This window comes from Littorina saxatilis, linkage group LG4 (genome assembly GCF_037325665.1).
Source record: "Littorina saxatilis isolate snail1 linkage group LG4, US_GU_Lsax_2.0, whole genome shotgun sequence".
NCBI lineage: Eukaryota > Metazoa > Mollusca > Gastropoda > Littorinimorpha > Littorinidae > Littorina > Littorina saxatilis.
In genome coordinates, this window is record NC_090248.1 from 67,547,251 (window position 1) to 67,567,718 (window position 20,468).

Here is a 20,468-nt window from a genome sequence, read left to right on the forward strand (position 1 = left end):
CTACTAGACAGGTGGACAGTAGGACGGGTGGACGGACGAACGGACGAACACACACACACACAAACATACAAATACAAACGTTTTCTCTCTCTGTCTCAGCAATTCTGCCAACCCAAACAATAGTGGTGAGGCACACACAGGCAGAAACCGAGTATGGTCTGACATGCAGACAGACACACAGAAGTATACCCAGCGGCACAACAGACAGAAGCCGAGTATGGTCTGACATGCAGACAGACACACAGAATTATACACAGCGGCACAACAGACAGAAGCCGAGTATGGTCTGACATGCAGACAGACACACAGAATTATACCCAGCGGCACAACAGACAGAAGCCGAGTATGGTCTGACATGCAGACAGACACACAGAATTATACCCAGCGGCACAACAGACAGAAGCCGAGTATGGTCTGACATGCAGACAGACACACAGAATTATACCCAGCGGCACAACAGACAGAAGCCGAGTATGGTCTGACGTGCAGACAGACACACAGAATTATACACAGCGGCACAACAGACAGAAGCCGAGTATGGTCTGACATGCAGACAGACACACAGAAGTATACACAGCGGCACAACAGACAGAAGCCGAGTATGGTCTGACGTGGAGACAGCCACACAGAAGTATACCCAGCGGCACAACAGACAGAAGCCGAGTATGGTCTGACGTGCAGACAGACACACAGAAGTATACACAGCGGCACAACAGACAGAAGCCGAGTATGGTCTGACATGCAGACAGACACACAGAATTATACCCAGCGGCACAACAGACAGAAACCGAGTATGGTCTGACATGCAGACAGACACACAGAAGTATACACAGCGGCACAACAGACAGAAACCGAGTATGGTCTGACATGCAGACCGACACACAGAATTATACACAGCGGCACAACAGACAGAAGCCGAGTATGGTCTGACATGCAGACCGACACACAGAAGTATACACAGCGGCACAACAGACAGAAGCCGAGTATGGTCTGACATGCAGACAGACACACAGAAGTATACACAGCGGCACAACAGACAGAAACCGAGTATGGTCTGACATGCAGACAGACACACAGAATTATACACAGCGGCACAACAGACAGAAGCCGAGTATGGTCTGACATGCAGACAGACACACAGAATTATACACAGCGGCACAACAGACAGAAGCCGAGTATGGTCTGACATGCAGACAGACACACAGAATTATACCCAGCGGCACAACAGACAGAAGCCGAGTATGGTCTGACATGCAGACAGACACACAGAATTATACACAGCGGCACAACAGACAGAAGCCGAGTATGGTCTGACATGCAGACAGACACACAGAAGTATACACAGCGGCACAACAGACAGAAGCCGAGTATGGTCTGACATGCAGACAGACACACAGAAGTATACACAGCGGCACAACAGCACAGACAAACGGACAGACAGAGACATAAAGCCACCTGTTCTCCCAGCGGCACAGATCCACGTCCCCTGTTGTTCTTCAGTGTGTGAACCAGCCAGTTGCGAGCGTTGGACAGACTGACGTAACGGTACACCGTCACCCCCACCCTCACCACCTGAAACACGCACACACAACACGTCATCAGTGGTGCCATATGGCAGGGTATATGTTAAGACTTATATAAACAAACAAATAAACGAATAAACACAGATACATAGACACAGACACAGACACTCACGCACACACAAACATCACACACACACACACTCACGTAGCATTTCAACCAATCCAAACAAAAATACACCCGTTCTCTCCCTCCCTCCCTCCCTCACACACACACACACGCACACACAACCCAAACAATGGTGGTATCATTTTTTTTTTATTCAGCACTCTGAAATAAATGAGACGATATGTTAAATTTGATCAATAGTTTTTGTGGTATTGTTTTTCTTCTTGTAAACACTCTAATACAAGTATGTGACAGGGTATGTTAAACCTAAAATAAACAATGGTCGTTGTGACTTTTTTAAACAAAAAAATAATAGTCTCATGCATGTAACGTGATCTAAACACTTGCAATAGTACCTTATTTTTGCAATAAGCACTGTACTGTAGGTATGTTACAGACCCCTGGTCTTTGGTCGTCATGTGAGTGCAAATGTGAAGGCGGCAATTTTGATCTTCACCACAAAATTGATGCGGTCAAATGCCGCCTTCGGACTTGTTATGCAGTGCCACTCTTTCTAGCCACACAGGTCAGTGCCACTCTTTCTAGCCACACAGGTCAGTGCCACTCTTTCTAGCCACACAGGTCAGTGCCACTCTTTCTAGCCACACAGGTCAGTGCCACTCTTTCTAGCCACACAGGTCAGTGCCACTCTTTCTAGCCACACAGGTCAGTGCCACTCTTTCTAGCCACACAGGTCAGTGCCACTCTTTCTAGCCACACAGGTCAGTGCCACTCTTTCTAGCCACACAGGTCAGTGCCACTCTTTCTAGCCACACAGGTCAGTGTCACTCTTTCTAGCCACACAGGTCAGTGCCACTCTTTCTAGCCACACAGGTCAGTGCCACTCTTTCTAGCCACACAGGTCAGTGCCACTCTTTCTAGCCACACAGGTCAACTAAACAGGCAGACACACAAGCAGATGGACTCTCTACGTGTGTGTGTGTGTGTGTGTGTGTGTGTGTGTGTGTGTGTGCGCGCGCGTGTGTGTGTGTCTGTATCTCTCTCTGTCTCTTCAAAGAAAATCACAAGCGACAGCAGGTTTTAATTTCTTATAACGAATTTTGGGAGTGGTCGGCAAAGACATCACGTTCAAAAAACAAAAATGAAGCATGCCAAAGCCCAAAGTCAGTATCCTATGCGTACACAGCCGGCCAGCCACGAGACAGACGAATAGACAAAGACACACAAAAGACAACCAAAAGGGGAAGAGACATGAAACTGACTGCCCACATGTTTTAACACCCCCCCCCCACACACACACACACAAACCACCCAAAGGGGAAATAAAAAAACATCAACACACAACAACTACAAAACATTTAAAACCAAAACAAACCAAACAGCACTCAAGAGAAAGAAGCCCCCCTCCCCCCCCCCCCCCCCCACCACACACACACACAATCCGTTGCCAATCTGGGAAGGAGTTGCCGGTACATCTGCGCTACCAGGGAACCCATCCTTGCTCAGCCGACGAGAGTGTAAGTCTGGTCAAGGGGACCTCGGGACTGGGCACTGGTCCGGTGGGACCGCCTCTCCTCAAAGCCTTCTTTGCAGACGGCCTTATGGTCCTGCCAATCGATGGAAGCCCCCAGTATCTTGCTTCATCACTATGTTCCTTGCTTTCTTTTTGGGTGTGAGTGAAGGCTTCGATAGTTCAAGAACCATCGTACCTTTTTCTGTTGATGTTAACTGTTTCTGATCTGTGTCCATTGGTGTGTCGGTAAGTAGGCTGTGCCGGAGGTCGAGAGTCTGACCCTGACAGCAACAAGGGAGGGAGGATTTCTTCTTCCCACGTATATTCGTGTTTTTGCACGAGTGGTGTTTACGTGTGTGACTGTTTTGACCAGCCATAAGCCGCTTTCGGGGATTGCATGCTGGGTATTTTTGTGTTTTTATAACCCACCGAACTCTGACATGGATTACAGGATCTTTTCCGTGCGCACTTGAACACACGTAGGGGAAAAGGCACTAGACGGTCTGCACATACGTTGACCTGGGAGATCGGAACAATCTCCACCCTTAAACCACCAGGCGCGGCCGGGATTCGAACCCACGACCTTCCGCTTGGAAGGAGGATGTCTTATCCCCAAGGCCACTGCACCCGTCTGGGGGGAGGATGAAATAGCAGCTAACTCTTAGTGGATACCAGTTACTGTCTTCATTTCACTTACTTCCCTTCTTTGTGTGTGCGTATGGCAGGCTTCATGTCATGAACTTCAGACTTAAACATTATGGGAATTTCCAGTGTTTTATCTTTGTGGCCAATTTAGCTAAGTTTTGACAGTGTACATCCAATGCCGAAGTCCAAACATCGAAACTCATTCTTTTGATGATTAGATTAATTTGAACATTAATTTCCCTCTGTACAGAATTCATTATTCTAAATATACTAGATATTTAAATCTTTACCAAAATGCGAACTGCATTTAGGAATTTCTGTCATACCAGACAGTATCTTTCCCACACTTTCCCCCAGCTCCTTCCACCCCCCTCCCACTCAACCAACGTGACAAAAGGCATCTCACGGAACAAAACAATCTGACGGAGCCTACTAATCGGGTTTAGGGAAAAGCGTCGTTCAGTAACCCCTGGTAACGGTCTTCCCATAGGAGTCTTCTCGCTCTCGTCTGATCACTTTTCACACGCCCCTCAGTAATGGTCGCTACAAGCCTAATGCCAACACCGAGTCTTGCCACACATGCAAAGGAGGAAAATACAAAGGCACAAAGACCAAAACTATACACGCATGATCGCCACAAGAAACCCTTTGCTCCCGCTAAAGACTGCCCTAAACTCAGCGAAGTCGACCAGACGAAGTATACTTGGCGAAGCTGGCCGCACGAAGCTTTAGCACTGAGTTTTCGGTAAAAAGACTTCGCAAAGTCGACTTCGGGCTGAATTAAGGACCGCCTTAACACTGTCTCAAGGTCAAGGTCAGACGTCAGTCATCCTTCACTGGTGCTTGAAATGTGAAGGAACAACGTTAAAAATACCAACATTCACATTTTACTTATATATTCGCGAAAAAACCGAAACGCCTACTGTTTGCTCTTGTCATTAATCTACAATTATATCAGAGATAAGGTCAAGCATCCAATGGAGAAATTTAACGCAGAACAAAAAACAAAAAAAACCCACGAAAATAACAAGATCAAAAACAAACAAGTCGCGTAAGGCGAAATTACTACATTTAGTCAAGCTGTCGAACTCACGGGATGAAACTGAACGCACTGTATTTTTTCACCAAGACAGTACAGCTTCGTCAATCCCCGCGTGAAGGAAATCGCTCACCTCCCACGTGCAAAACGTAGTGATATTGACACGCCAGATTAGCGCGGTAGCGTATTGTGCTAAGCAGGAAAGCGCGCTTTTCTGTATTCTTGTTAACTTTCTGAGCTTGTTTGAATACAACCTATCATATCTATATGATTTTGGAATCAGGAAATGATAAAGAATAAGATGAAATGATTTTTGGATCGATTTCTTAAATTTTAATCGTAAGATTAATTAATCTATTTTCGTTAATTGTGATCAGATTTTAAGAGTAAACATGACATATGTATATATTTTTAGATTCAGAATGTGATGAAGAATACGATGCAATCAATTTTAAATCTGTTTGCTAAAAATCGATTTTAATGACAACTTTAATGAGAAAACTCATTAATTAATTTTTAAGCCTTCAAGCTGAAATGCAATACCAAAGTCCGGGCTTCGTCGAAGATTACTTGACCAAAATTTCAACCAATTTGGTTGAAAAATGAGAGCGTGACAGTGCCGCCTCAACTTTCACGAAAAGCCGGATATGACGTCATCAGACATTTATCAAAAAAATGAAAAAAACATCTGGAGATACCATACTCAGGATCTCTCATGTCAAGTTTCATGAAGATCGGTCCAGTAGTTTTCTCTGAATCGCTCTACACACACACGCACACACACACACACACACACACACACACACACACACACACACACACACACACCACACCCTCGTCTCGATTCCCCCCTCTACGTTAAAACATTTAGTCAAAACTTGACTAAATGTAAAAACAAAACAATTTACAGTATTGTTAACCACAAAACCAGTTTAGGCCAGACAGTCATCTCTCAAACAAACAACAAGTCTGTGCTGGATGAATTCGAGTCTTAAATGCACACTCCTTCTTGGATCCACCCTCTCAGATGTGGGCAGGCTTTACACGGGATAAGATCATCCCTCCCCTTGGTCACACACCAACAATCACCAGCCTAGGCTCCCCCGAAGGCGGCGTATGGCTGCCTGAAGGGCAGCATGAAGACGGTCATACACGTAAAAATCTACTCGTGCAAAAACAGTTTGAGCCCATGAACGAAGAAGAAGAAGGGCCTGGGTGCTCTCTGTGGACAGTGGACAATTGTTGGATGAATTAATTTCGTAAAGTCACTCGTGGCTTCTTCATATCCCGAGTCCCCTTTCTGTCTCAATCCTCCGCATTTCTTTTTGCCAGGCAGAAGAGAGGTCAGAATATATTGCCACTGCCGAAGGTGCACAATCAGAAGAGACAGCTCTGGCAAATGCAGCTCCAAAACCAAACGCAGGCCAAACCCACTAAGGTGTATTTTGCCCGGTGTACACGAGAAAATTACTCCCACGAGATTTTTACTGGAAGTAAAAAATTGGGGGAGTCTAAATTTCATGGAGGGAGTAATTATTTCGTACATCGGGGAGTTCTTTTCTCGTACGAAAGGTGTACTCGGAGTAAGAATTTCGTACGAAATTGTTACTCCGGAGTAAATGTTTCGTGGAGTAAAAACTTCGTGTTACACCGGGTCGCACTTCACTGCCACGTGTTCAATTAAATGGGACAAATCTGATTTCCTCGACAAACGTCAAATGTTTTCAGGGGCTGCCGGTTAGTAATAGGAACAAGCTGTTCATTTTTATCCTCGTGCTACGCAGCGTTTTATATCTGGGCCAGTGCGCAAGGGGAATAACTAGATTCCTTCATTTCAAAACGGGAACGTGAGCCTGGACGTTGGCAATGTCAGGTCCTTCGCTGAAGAACAGTTTGCGTTCTGCATGCTTTGTTCTAGATGGAAGCCCTGGGTTACCCAGGGGTCTGGCTAATTGATTCTTGATTGTGCATGTCCCTTGAAAGCATGGGGGCCATGCTGGACTTACCAAGAGGAAGGTGTAGATTCTCCTTGTGTAAACCTGCTGCTGATATCATTATATGTCCACCCACTACAAAGACGACTATACCTCGACGTGATAGTGAATGTTTCGTTTTGTCTAGTATTACACTTTTCAAGAACTAATCTTCCTTGTTTTGTCTTGTTTTGTCTCGTTTTTAATCTGCAGCAGCCAACACTTTCGCCGCGTACACTGAGTAGAGGTGCCTACATGCTCACGAAGAGAGTGAAGCAGAGCGGTGTATTCAAAGTGAAGCAGATTTGATTAGTAGTCTACTTGTTGCACTTGATTAAAAATAGAAACATGATTTTATGCCTGGCGCCCTTTCTCTTTTACCCTAAAGACTCAAACAAAACAACCACCACAACCACCACCAACAACAACAACAACGACAACGACGACGACCAAACAAAGACAGAAAGAAAGAAAGAAAGAAATACAACAAAAATGATTTCCGGCCTCTGACGCAAACTTCTCCAATTCGATCAGATTTACATACAGTTCAACACCACAGAAACTGATATTTACAATGCAAAACAAGTCACATTGTAATTATCAAGGAAATCAAATGACAAACCCGTAGCCTACACGCTCTGCAGTGGAAATGAAAGTTATAAGGACACGACCCTCAAAAACAGCGAGAAGAAAATCTATGGACACAAGATAAAAGAAAACGGCCAATAACTCGGTTACAAGGACCAGCCAAAGAGGCTGAGAGAGCAGATCAAATTATGCTATTAAAGGTTCTAGAGAGAGGTAGAGTGTGTGGGCGAGGGGGAGAGACGGAGGGCACGCAAAACGCCTCCAGGCTTTCTTTTGAAATGGCGCGTCAAAAAGCGCAGAGAAAAAAGACCAGGAAGGAAAGATGAGGAGGAGAAGTAAAGGGAAATGTATGGCGCATCCCAAGAGAGAGAGAGAGAGAGAGAGAGAGAGAGAGAGCGAGAGAGAGAGAGAGAGAGAGAGAGACAGAGAGAGAGAGAGAGAGACAGAGAGAGAGAGAGAGAGAGAGAGAGCGCGAGAGAGAGAGAGAGAGACAGAGAGACAGAGAGAGAGAGACAGAGAGAGAGACAGAGAGAGAGGAGACAGACAGAGAGACAGAGACAGCGAGAGAGAGAGAGAGATGATGATGATGATGATGATGCTGCTGATGATGATCATCATCATCAAGTGATGATGATGATGATGATAATGATAATGATAATGATGATGATGATGTTGATGATGATGATGGAAAATCGCAACATAAATTCCACATACAGGGTGACCCAAAAAAAAGAGTACCCAAACAAACTTGAATAACTTTGTCAATTTTAACTTTTTTTTCTTTCTTTTTGAGGTGAGTCAAGCTAATCCACTGCATGGTTGGATGAAATAAAAGCTGTTCTCACAATGAACTATACTAATGATCAACGGACGTTTTGCATAGAGACCTATTTTCGCACAAAATCATACAGAGATGTGCAAGTACAGTTCCAGAGACACTTCGGTCAGCGCGATTTCTATCTTTGGGGGTTCCTGAAAGACAACGTCTACAGGAACAACCCACAGACAATCACAGAACTCAAGAGAGCCATCACAACAACCATTCGCGGAATCTCGCAACAGGAGTGTGTGCGGGTGATTGATAACTTTGCGCGGCGAGTTCAAGTTTGCATGCAGCGTCATTTGAAGCATGTTCTGTAGAATGAGCATAACTTTCCTGAAAGACAAGCTAGAACGCTAACATTTTCTGTGCAAATCATGCAGAGGCTACTTGTGTGTGTAAATGAATTTTATGAAGATTGCTTTATTTTTGTTTAATTTATGACGTTTTGTTTGGGTACTCTTTTTCTTAGGTCACCCTGTAATACATATAATATAATAAAGAACATATTTGTGTATTTCATAAAGCTTTGCCAATTGTTGACAGCTACGTGCACGTGTTAAGACTAGTATAGCCATCTAGGTAGACATAAAATGATTATGCAGAGCTTGTTTAAAACTCTTTAGTGAGGTTAATGATCTTATTACAGACGGAATGGAGTTCCACTCCAGAGAGAGAGAGAGAGAGAGAGAGAGAGAGAGAGAGAGAGAGAGAGAGAGAGAGAGAGAGAGAGAGAGAGAGAGAGAGAGAGACAGTAAAAAGAAAGAGAGATAGAGAGATAGAGAGAGAGAGAGAGAGAGAGACAGTAAAAAGAAAGAGAGATAGAGAGAGAGAGAGAGAGAGAGAGAGAGAGAGAGCGAGCGAGCGAGAGAGAGAGACAGAGAGAGACAGACAGAGAGAGAGACGGAGATGAGCAGCAAATATAAAGCATGGACAGTTTGCAGGCACAATCTACAAAATGTGTTTCGAGTTTGAGCCCTCGGGTATGTTAAACACTAAACTCCCCCGAAATCGGCGTATGCTGCCTGAACTGATTGGGGTGAAAAAACCTCATACACTCGTACAAAAACATGAGTGAACGTGGGAGTTTCAGCCCATGAACGAAGAAGAAGCAACACGAAATATTGAGAAAAACAACCCACAAAACCAAGACAACCAGGAGAAGCAGTGAAACAAACCTAAACAAATAAGAAGTAAACACAAACACTGGTGTGCACGTGCTCCAGGCAAGCTGACCAAGTCAGGAACAAGAAACGCTGGAGAAAAACCAGGTCGACGTGACCCTCTCCAGTCATTTGCATGCAGAGTGAGAAGAAGACAAGAAGCGCGAGACCTTGTTGTGAAATGTACTGTGCAAGTCAGCAAGCCAAATGTTTGCATGCGAGACCATCACGAACAGCATCCGTGGTTCCATGAATTGGAATTAACCATGTTGGGAAGTCACTCTTGCCAGGCATTTCATCGGTTGTGTGAGAGTTGCTCGCCTTCCAAACAGTGAGGCAAACACAAGTGGCCACTCATCATTGCACGAAAACGATTATGATCGAAAAGAGAAAAGAGAATTCCGATTAGCACATCTTCCATGGAAAAGCGTGTTCTGATTCTTGTTTTTCTGCGTCCATGGGCTGAAACTGCCACGTACACTCTTGTTGCTTTGTTTACGTGTATGCGCATGGTTAGTGCCTTAGAAATAAATTGTGCAGTTGCTTTGTTTACGTGTATGCGCATGGTTAGTGCCTTAGAAATAAATTGTGCAGTTGCTTTGTTTACGTGTATGCGCATGGTTAGTGCCTTAGAAATAAATTGTGCAGTTGCTTTGTTTACGTGTATGCGCATGGTTAGTGCCTTAGAAATAAATTGTGCAGTTGCTTTGTTTACGTGTATGCGCATGGTTAGTGCCTTAGAAATAAATTGTGCAGTTGCTTCGAGTGCACTTTCTTCATCCAGGGCTAGGATACGGGTTACATCTTCCATTGAGGCTTGTTCAGAACAACTTTTTAACACGTTACACGGATATCAGTATAGGCTGTACAGTGGAAAAGAAAGTGTACCTCGTCTTCACAGCCTCCATCACACATCGGGCATGCACTGTCGCGTGCCTGTTGTATTAAAAACCACTGAGCATTGCTTTCTTTCTTTATTTGGTGTTTAACGTCGTTTTCAACCACGAAGGTTATATCGCGACGGGGAAAGGGGGGAGATGGGATAGAGCCACTTGTCAATTGTTTCTTGTTCACAAAAGCACTAATGAAAAATGTGCTCCAGGGGCTTGCAACGTAGTACAATGTATTACCTTACTGGGAGAATGCAAGTTTCCAGTACAAAGGACTTAACATTTCTTACTTACTGCTTGACTAAAAATCTTTACAAAAATTGACTATATTCTATACAAGAAACACTTAACAAGGGTAAAAAGAGAAACAGAATCCGTTAGTCGCCTCTTACGACATGCTGGGGAGCATCGGGTAAATTCTTCCCCCTAACCCGCGGGGGGTACTGAGCATTGGTCCTCAGCCCACAGGCTCTTAACCCAAATCAAGCAAGCCCATCTCTTTTCCATTTGTTTGCTATACATAATATGTACTTCTCAGGCTGAAAAACGCTTTTAAAAGAATAAAACCATTGATACTTCTCGTTTGTCTCCATTTCCCAATGCCAGTTTTGTTTATACATACAAATCAGTCGATCTTTAAACTGGGAAACAAAACCTTTATCGTAGCCAACCCCTTGGCACAGCCAAACAATGCCAAACCCGTTTTCAGTTAACACCTTCTTAACTTTGGAAACCCAGTTGTGCTTGCCAGATTCATGTTGCAAAAGGAGCATTTCATAGGTCTGTTTACAAATTCTGGTTTGCGGAAGTCTTGTTAACTTAAGCCAATATTTCACACATTTGACAACAGTTCTTATGAAAAGTGGGTATCTGGCTATTTCCCCGTACGCCATTGTATTCAAGTAATGCAGCGGAACATTTAAAAACCTTTTGATAGCAAAAGTGTGAACTTGCTCAATTGGCTTGACGCCCTCTTGCCCCCAAACTTCGGCTGCGTATGTTAAAATGGGTTCTACCTGCACATCAAACATCTTCCAAAACACCAATGGATCAGCAACATTCAGTTTTCTCATTGTTCTCTGTATCTCAATGACTGCTTTCTTTCCCTTTCTGGAAATCTCACTCAAAGCAACATTTACACTCAGTTTTGTAGTAAACAACATGCCGAGGTATTTGTACGAGTTGGTTACTCGGACTGCCTCGCCACCATAGAACCATTTCTCGTGAGCTGCAAGGTGGCCTCCCATACGGAACACCATGACATCTTTCTTTCTTTATTTGGTGTTTAACGTCGTTTTCAACCACGAAGGTTATATCGCGACGGGGAAAGGGGGGAGAGGGGATAGAGCCACTTGTCAATTGTTTCTTGTTCACAAAAGCACTAATGAAAAATTTGCTCCAGGGGCTTGCAACGTAGTACAAAATATTACCTTACTGGGAGAATGCAAGTTTCCAGTATGACAGAATTAGACATTAAAAGAACATCGTCAGCGAAAAGTAGCAAGACTATCTCCGTCGCACCAGGTATCAACTGTATACCATGTCTTCCCTTACAGGACACTTCTGTTGCCAGTTCATTGATAAAGAAGGAGAACATCAAAGGGCTCAATAAACATCCTTGTTTCACCCCTCTTGGGCATTCAAAATAATCAGAATAATTACATCGGTCACGCACACGAGAGAGAGAGAGAGAGAGAGAGAGAGAGAGAGAGAGAGAGAGAGAGAGAGAGAGAGAGAGAGAGAGAGAGAGAGAGAGAGAGAGAGAGAGAGAGAGATGCAAAAACACTCGTTAATGGACAGACCCAAACAGGGTATTACGCAACACATGTCCATCGAACGCAGAAGAAGAAGAAGCAACACATGTCGAACCTGAAACACCATGAATATTGCAAAAGATCCTCCGCTGCCGCCACCACCACCCACGACATCCACAAACGACAACTTTTTATTGAACATTATTTGGTGTGATAAATGCTTCTCATTACCGGAAAAAGATTAATGATGTATTGATCACACGTCCTAAAACATGCTTCTCATTTGGAGGGAAAAGGTCATTCAATTAATGACACTTGCTAAAAAAAACAAGAAGAGCAAACGCTCGATCGAGTCACTTTCGCAGTTCTGAATATTATATGAGGCATCAGATGGACAGGAAGAAATTGTTATTCACAACACAATGAGTCACGTTCACATAAAATTTGAGCCCGGTCACTTTTATAGTTTCCGAGAAAAGCCCAACGTTAAGTTGTGTGTTGCCGAACAGAAAAGGCTAGTTATCTCCCTTGTTTTTCTGATAACGTTCGTAAAAGGCTACAGATGTAAATACTTTGATGTAAAGAATAATCCTACAAAGTTTCAATCACATCCGATGAACTTTGTCAAAGATATAAAATGTCTAATTTTTCCTTTGACGCTGACCTGTGACCTTGAAAAAGGTCAAAGGTCAACGAAACCATCGTTAAAGTGTAGAGGTCATTGGAGGTCACGACTAAACAAAATATGAGCCCGATCGCTTTGATAGTTTCCGAGAAAAGTCCAACGTTAAGGTGGTGTCTACGGACGGCCGGCCGGCCGGACGGCCGGCCGGACAGACTAACACTGACCGATTACATAGAGTCACATTTTCTCAAGTGACTCAAAAAAGGGCTTTTCCTGACGGGTATTTTAGCCACATCAGAGTTATATTGACATTTTGTGGATTTTGTGCACAGTTCCGGTCCTGTTTGCCAGCGAACAACAAGTTTTAAAAATTCCTTGTCGTGGAATCATCGCATCTCTTGACACTGAAGGTCTCTTTCCCTGGATCCTGGTCTTTCAAGAGTCTACAGCAAGAAACAAAAGTACAAGACTTGGATAATAACATCATCTAAGTATTCTTACATCATCATCGAGCAAATGGTCCACCCGGAACTATCAAGGCTGTTATCAAATTGTCACGCAGAAATAGCCCAATAAACTAACTATTTTGAAATAACAGTGACTTGGTCGTTGCGAGCCTGAATGCGAGTGTGAGTTAGTGTCTTTTAGCCACAGACAGGGAGCATTACAAGCCACTCCTGAGTGGGGATTGCTGGTTGGTCAAGACAGATCACGTGGGGTAAGCCTCGCGTGGGTAGTTGTTGGCTACTGTGCACTTGACAGCCGTACACTGACGAGGAAGGAGGTTCTGTTGTAGGCACCCTTTGAGCATGAGTGCAGTGCAAGTGGAGGGATTTTATTGTGTAATTGATACAGTAGCTGGAAGCAGTGTCCATTTATAGTTGACCTGCTAGGCTGTGTTGGTGGTCAGCTTGTGCCCCTTCATATTATCCTTTTGGGATGGGAAGGTGGTAACGTTTTCATATCCTAACCTTTGAAGAGACTGATAGATTGGATGGTGAGTGAATGTCTGACCATGCGCTGATTTTATGAGTGGTTAAACATGAAATGATAGCCTGACCTTGTGCATTCAAAATGGCCGATTTTGTGAAGAGGTAAAATTGAAATAATGGCCTAGATTGAAAGAGACCACAAATCAAAAGTCTATTCATGTGTTTATTGTAAAATTGGCTTTGAAATGTGTTGGATGAAGATGGATTTTATTTATCTGTTATAATTTCCAGAGAGGTGGTCAGGGCATTGGTCAGCTTGTATCATAATGATTTGTGTGTGTTCAAAGATATTTTATGGGTGATGTGGCCCAAGTTGTGTGGAACATGATATGTGTGTGTATAATCACTGGGGTTGAGATTTGTACAATGTGATTTGATTTTTTTTTTATGAAATAATTGATGAAATAATATTTTGTTGAGGAAACAAAATGGCGGCATAGGGGAAGTGTATGTGGTTATTGCCCCTGTTCAATAAGGGAAGATAATACCCCAGTCTATATTGTACTTCAGGGATACTTGCCCTTAGTTTGGGGAGAGTTATTACCCCTGTTCCAAAATGGCCGCCTCATGTTATGAAAACATTGATATGGTTTTTAAATTGTGTGACTTCTTTTGCACATTGCTTTCTCTAAGTGATTTGTGTTTGGTAAATTCATATGAATTGAACCTTAGGGAAGAATTCCCGTGTTTTCATCCCTTCCTGGACTTTGATAATTTTTTTGGAAAATTTAATTGGTAATTATAGAGAGTTTGAACTTTGAAAATTTTTGAATAAAATTTTCCCAACTTTTTACACATGACAAGAGGGAATGAGAACTTAGTTTTTTTTTGAGAAAGCATTGTGTAATGAGGGTTTAATTTGGTATTAATAGTTAGACTATAGGCTGCCTCATTTATATGGTGCAGGACCTATCCACATACCTACTGGACCTATCCACATACCAGTGTGGGTACAGCCGGACGTTTTGGCTTCAGGCTGGGGCTGTTGGGTGACCGCTTACTTACCATCTCCACCTGTTGGTTCTGGACCTTGGAGTGGTCAGAGAGGAGATGGCCGTTGCCCTTCTTCTTGGGGTGATGAGTGGATGACATCCCTGATCTTCCTGTCAGGTTGATTTTGTTCGCCTTGAGGGAAGTAATCCAGTAACAGTTGGGTTGTGGGACTTTGCCAATATTTTGTGTGTGCCTAAGAGAGCATTGGGAAAGAAACATACTTTGGTTTTCAATAACCAAGACTCAGTAGTTCAGAGACCGTGTGGGGATTATATGAAGAGATCACAGTATTCAACCATGGTATGGATTTGAGTCGAAAACCAAGTGACAATGAACTGAAACCCAGGGCTGAGTGCTTGTGATTGGCACGTCATTCTCAAATACAGAGAAGAAACTGAGGGATAAACCTGAGCAGATATTGTGAATATTTTCTGGTGGTTAATCGATTACAAGAGTGATCGTGTTGAACATCCTCGGGTATTTATCGCTTAATGTTTGCACATTGATGGAGGTTCAGTTGCTACCCCATTGATTGACAAGTATTCTTGAGAGTGCACTCCGGCTTTAATAGGGTGTGGTACATGCAAATGTGTTAAGGGTTACATTTTTTCTTCAAGTTAGTTAGTTGTTTTATTTGATAGTGTTTTATTTTTAGTGTTATTGTATTTTATTAAGTTGTTCATTCATTACTTTAATATTTGGTTTGAGTGGAAGTGTATGGTTGCAGTTGTCTTGTCTTGTGTTAAATAATAAACTTATTTCTTTTTATAGTTGAATTAAATTGGTTGGGGATCTTTTATTTTATTCCATTCTTTTTCTTTCTCCTCTATCCTTTGCTCTCGCGATTAGCGCGTGACACAAATACAGTGTCCCTTATGTCCACATTAGCAATACATCACAATCACATCGTCCACCCCTCCCTTCTCCCATGTCTAAACTTTAACTTTGTACGCATTCGCAAGTTTTGCCCTGTTCTCAAACTTAAATATTTTTAAAAAGTTATCTCCGTGGAATCGTCACATCTCTCGAGGACTCTTCGTCTTGCAGATCATCCTCTGTCTTTCAAGGGTCCTCAACAGCACAAGTACGACACGATCCGGATAACAAGACCATCGTACTCCACCCTCAAGCACAGGATCGATCTACATTCTCCCGGAACTGCCAATACTATTGTTAATTTGGGAACATATCCTGAAATATTTTTTTCTTGACATGTTCTCAACCACTATATCCACTATTCCAACAGGCCGGAACTGCCAATACTATTGTAAATTTGTGAATATTTCCTCTAATACGTTTTCCCTCGATGTTTACTCTACCACTATATCGCACTATTCCACTATTTGAACGCAAGTTTTGGTGTGTTCTCAAACTCACACAATATTTCCAAAAGACTTGATACGGAATCGTAACATCTCTTGACAATGTAGGGCTTCCCCCTGGCAACATCGCCCTGGCAACATCGCCCTGCACGTTCAAGAGTCCTCAGCAGAACAAAGACCATCACATCCAGCTATCGAGGAAATGGTATACACAAAACAGCCAAGGCCGTTATGTACTCAAATAACCCACTTGAACTACATCTGGATACAGGCCGAGGAAGAAACGAGTGCTTGGTGTGGGGTGGGGGGAAAAGTCTGGCACACTATTTATATGCTAAACGAGGATTGATTTGACAATATCGGCATTTTTGGCAAACATTCGCCCTGACCCACTATGTACGTTTTGTGTCTTTAGCTCAGCTATGTCCACACTGCCACCCCCCTTTTAAGACCTCTACGATTCTGACAAAATCAGGTCTTAAAATGGGGGTAACTTTACAGAGGTTATGAAAAAAGTCTGTGAAAACAGGGCCTTAAAAGGGAGGGAATCTTAAAATGGGGGTCTTACAAGGGGGGGGGGGCGGGGGGGTCCACTGTCCTCCCCTGCCATGTCTCCCCCTTTCTCGATCCCCCGTGATGGAAATCTCATTGCCAGTATGTCCTGGGTGGTCTTGTTTTTGTGATAAAATGTACGCGTTTCCGCCCTTGACGCCCTTGACGCACAGTCTTCTAAGAAAAATAAGATACATGAACAAGAAAAGGAAGAACACCAAAGAAAACAAGGACACCAAACAAAGACCCCCCCCCCCCCCTACAAAAGACGAAAAAAGTACTCCACCACCATCAGAAACAAAACACTTTTTTTATCATCGCCACTCACCCAGCCTATAAAAGCTCAACCCCTTGTTAGAACACTGTCACCATCGGAAATGTGTTTGCTTGTTGGGAAGACTGTCACCTTGCTTGTTGGGAAGAGGGGTGGTGGGGAGGGATGCAACACCCTCATACTTCTACCCCCTCTCTCGCCGTCTACCCCCGTCTCTCGCCGTCTACCCCCGTCTCTCGCCGTCTACCCCCGTCTCTCGCCGTCTACCCCCGTCTCTCGCCGTCTACCCCCGTCTCTCGCCGTCTACCCCCGTCTCTCGCCGTCTACCCCCGTCTCTCGCCGTCTTGCTTTGTCCAAGTATTTTTAAACCTCCCAATACAATCTGTTTTCGATCTCTACGCTGTTATTGCTCCAAGGTTTGATAGCATCGCTCCCCACCCCCTCCTTCTGCTACAGGAAGAAAAAAACCTCACAATATTGTGACTACTACAACCAAACCCAACATCTTCTTCTGTGCCTATGTCTGTACCCATTGTGCAATGAGAAGTTCGCACTTGGGATCTCTGGGCTGGTTTCATTCTAGGAGCGCTTTGCAGAGTAAGAAAAACAACAACACCGAAACAAAGATAGACAAACAGATTGTAAGACAGAAAGAGAAAGAAAGAAAGAATGAAAGAAAGGCAGATTGAAAGAAAGACAAAATGAAAGAAAGGAAAAAATATTGAAAACAAACTCAGCAAAACCATTCCCCCTTCTACTCTGGACGCACAGGCAGAAAGAAAGAAAGAAATGAAAAACCTGAGGAAAAACAAACCTTTCTGCACTGTGCAGCACCAAAATTGATTCAGCGAACATCAATTAGGGTTCGCCCGGTGACACACGCACCGCCGTATCGATAACCGATGCCTCCTTGTGAAAGCAGCGAAAGGAGAAACGCCAACAAAAAGGCGGGCCATAACACAGACCATGAAATCAGACACAACTCAATCACAGCGTGTTCTGCGCACATCGGTGACAACTTTGTCTCCTCTCTATCCGCGACCATAGCAATAAATATTCAACACCCCAGCTTCACCCCCTCCCCCCGAACACAATTCTGTCAGTGTCTGTCTCTCTCATACACACGCACGCACTCACGCACGCACGCACGCATGCACGCACGCACGCACACGCACACACACACACACACACACACACACACACACACACACACACTCTCTCTCTCTGTATCATGGACATAACGTGGTTATCCATGATATTCGTCCTTTCTACATATCGCCATAGTTTACATTTCCCATTCCTTCCCCCTGGCCTTCTCCCGAACTTCGTACGGGCTGATGGCTTCATAGTAAACAATATCTCTCCCTCTCTGTCTGTCTGTCTGCCATGGAGTGTCACCCACACACACCCTGTTCTCTTTCGGTCAAGCTACACCCCATCTACACCCTGTTCTCTTTTGGTCAAGCTACACCCCATCTACACCCTGTTCTCTTCCTGTCAAGCTACACCCCATCTACACCTTGTTCTCTTTCGGTCAAGCTACACCCCATCTACACCCTGTTCTCTTCCTGTCAAGCTACACCCCATCTACACCCTGTTCTCTTTCGGTCAAGCTACACCCCATCTACACCCTGTTCTCTTCCTGTCAAGCTACACCCCATCCACACCCTGTTCTGTTCCTGTCAAGCTACACCCCATCTACACCCTGTTCTCTTCCTGTCAAGCTACACCCCATCTACACCCTGTTCTCTTCCTGTCAAGCTACACCCCATCTACACCCTGTTCTCTTCCTGTCAAGCTACACCCCATCTAGCTTTTTCCCCAATTAAAACTCACTCAACTCCCACTTACCAAACGTGACACTCTGCACACAAAGCAGGAGGCCATAGATTGTTGAATTTGTTTTATTCTATATAAAAACCCGGGAAGATTTGTGTTGGTTTACATAATTGTGAAGGTATCTTTAGAAAGTCCTCCAGATATATCAGTTCTGAAAGACGCGTGGGGGAATTCTGAAACACACGTGGGAGAATTCGGGGAATCTCATTGGATAGTCTCACACAAATCTATTCCAGCCATGGAGCCCTTTTGCTACAGAAGTGTCACAATAGTGAATATATTTACAGCGACAATACGTGCTTCCGGCTTCAAGTCCAGCAGACGGTCTTTCCGCCACTAACATACTATTCTACTAATCGGTGCTTACCAACTCTAAAGATGATTCTAAATTATCATATTCTGCTTATTGTTTTGACGAGAAAAAGGAGAAAGTGCGATTTCTGTCCCTCTACACAACAAAATCTCCGAACTCGAAAGGTGTCAATCACACAGGGGTAAAAGGGTGTTTAAGGCCAACGTCGGCGCGCGGCAGATGTAGTTCTAGTTTCTCGTCCTGGAGACGCTAAATTAAGCTCTTTGGTCTTCTACTATAACAAGGTTTGTTCTCCTAGAGACGGGTGTTCGGCTTTAACGGAACAGCAAAGGGACATCACTTCACCAAAGCTATGACCCGCGCTTTACGTCACTTGAAATATGACTTTTGGTCAGAAAATAGAGATAAACTAACCACAAAACAAGATGCAATTGTCCGTTGTTCCTCGTTGTTAGCTTTTTATGGGTTGAACAATCTAAAACTTGACGTTGTGTTAATAGTTATCGTGTTTTCAATTATTATTTTAACTCTAATTAGTATGACACGCTTCTACTTCGACTCGGCGTATTATACTTGTTCTTGTCAAAGTATTAGGCCCTATGGCTCCGCTGAATACACGATAGCTGTTACTATTCGCCACCGTTCGTCGAGTTCATCTGTTGAAAAATACATTCACTAGAGTGATTTGCCGACAGAGTTGAAATTTGTTTGTTTGTTTGTTTGCTTATCTTAACGCCCAGCCGACCACGAAGGGCCACGACAGAGTTCAAATAGGCATTCCACAGTTTACAAAACAAAAAGTACTCTCTAGACAGTTGTAACACAATGTGCTTTACCCACTGGCCCACATTCTGAGAGCAATAGACCCTAACGACGCCTTAACGAGGACGAGATGAGAAAAACATGTTTCCCTTGACAGTCGGGCACAAACAACACCCGCATAAAAAAGACATCAGATACTATCGTTGCCGGTGTGTTCTGCAAAACCTAGGGACATTCATCAGCCAATGTGATAACGTATTGCGAAACGATCTTGACACCAACTGTGGTCGTCGAGAATCCTGGACGGAAGGTTTCTAAGACTTGCGTTGGAATGGTGGAAAATCGTGGTCTAGGATCTATGAATATGTAACATCGGAACTAACATTAGTAGTCACCTTCAACACTTTGATCCGAGCGTCATGATATTGTCAATCACAAAACAATACCACCGGTATTTTAGGCATACTTACAGTGACAGTACCATAGAACACTGCTACATTTAATGGAAAGACGTTATGTCCAGTGGTGTCCACTCGAGCAAACTACCAACGTAATTCTGGTTCAAAATTAGGCAAGGACATTTGAACAAAAGAAGTTTTAAAGAATATAAGACAATACGTATCGGGGCTGTCAGACTTTTGAAGCTAATGCGAATTATTTTATCATAAAGATATTTGAGAACATTCAGTTATGAGAACCATCAAATAAAGCATGCAGTTAAGCTTCTACTACTTATCCCAAATCGAACAGTCCTGCTATTG

At 43.7% G+C, this 20,468-nt stretch overlaps 1 protein-coding gene across 1 annotated transcript in view; it reads right to left on the bottom strand.

Moving 5' to 3' along the window:
- LOC138965455 (general transcription factor 3C polypeptide 1-like) overlaps positions 1–20,468 on the bottom strand; it is a 309,846-nt gene that overhangs the window by 9,134 nt on the left and 280,244 nt on the right. Inside the window, exon 2 of the mRNA XM_070337611.1 lies at positions 1,456–1,572. Within this exon, the coding sequence (XP_070193712.1) occupies positions 1,456–1,572 (117 nt within the window). The remainder of the gene's footprint in view (positions 1–1,455; positions 1,573–20,468) is intronic.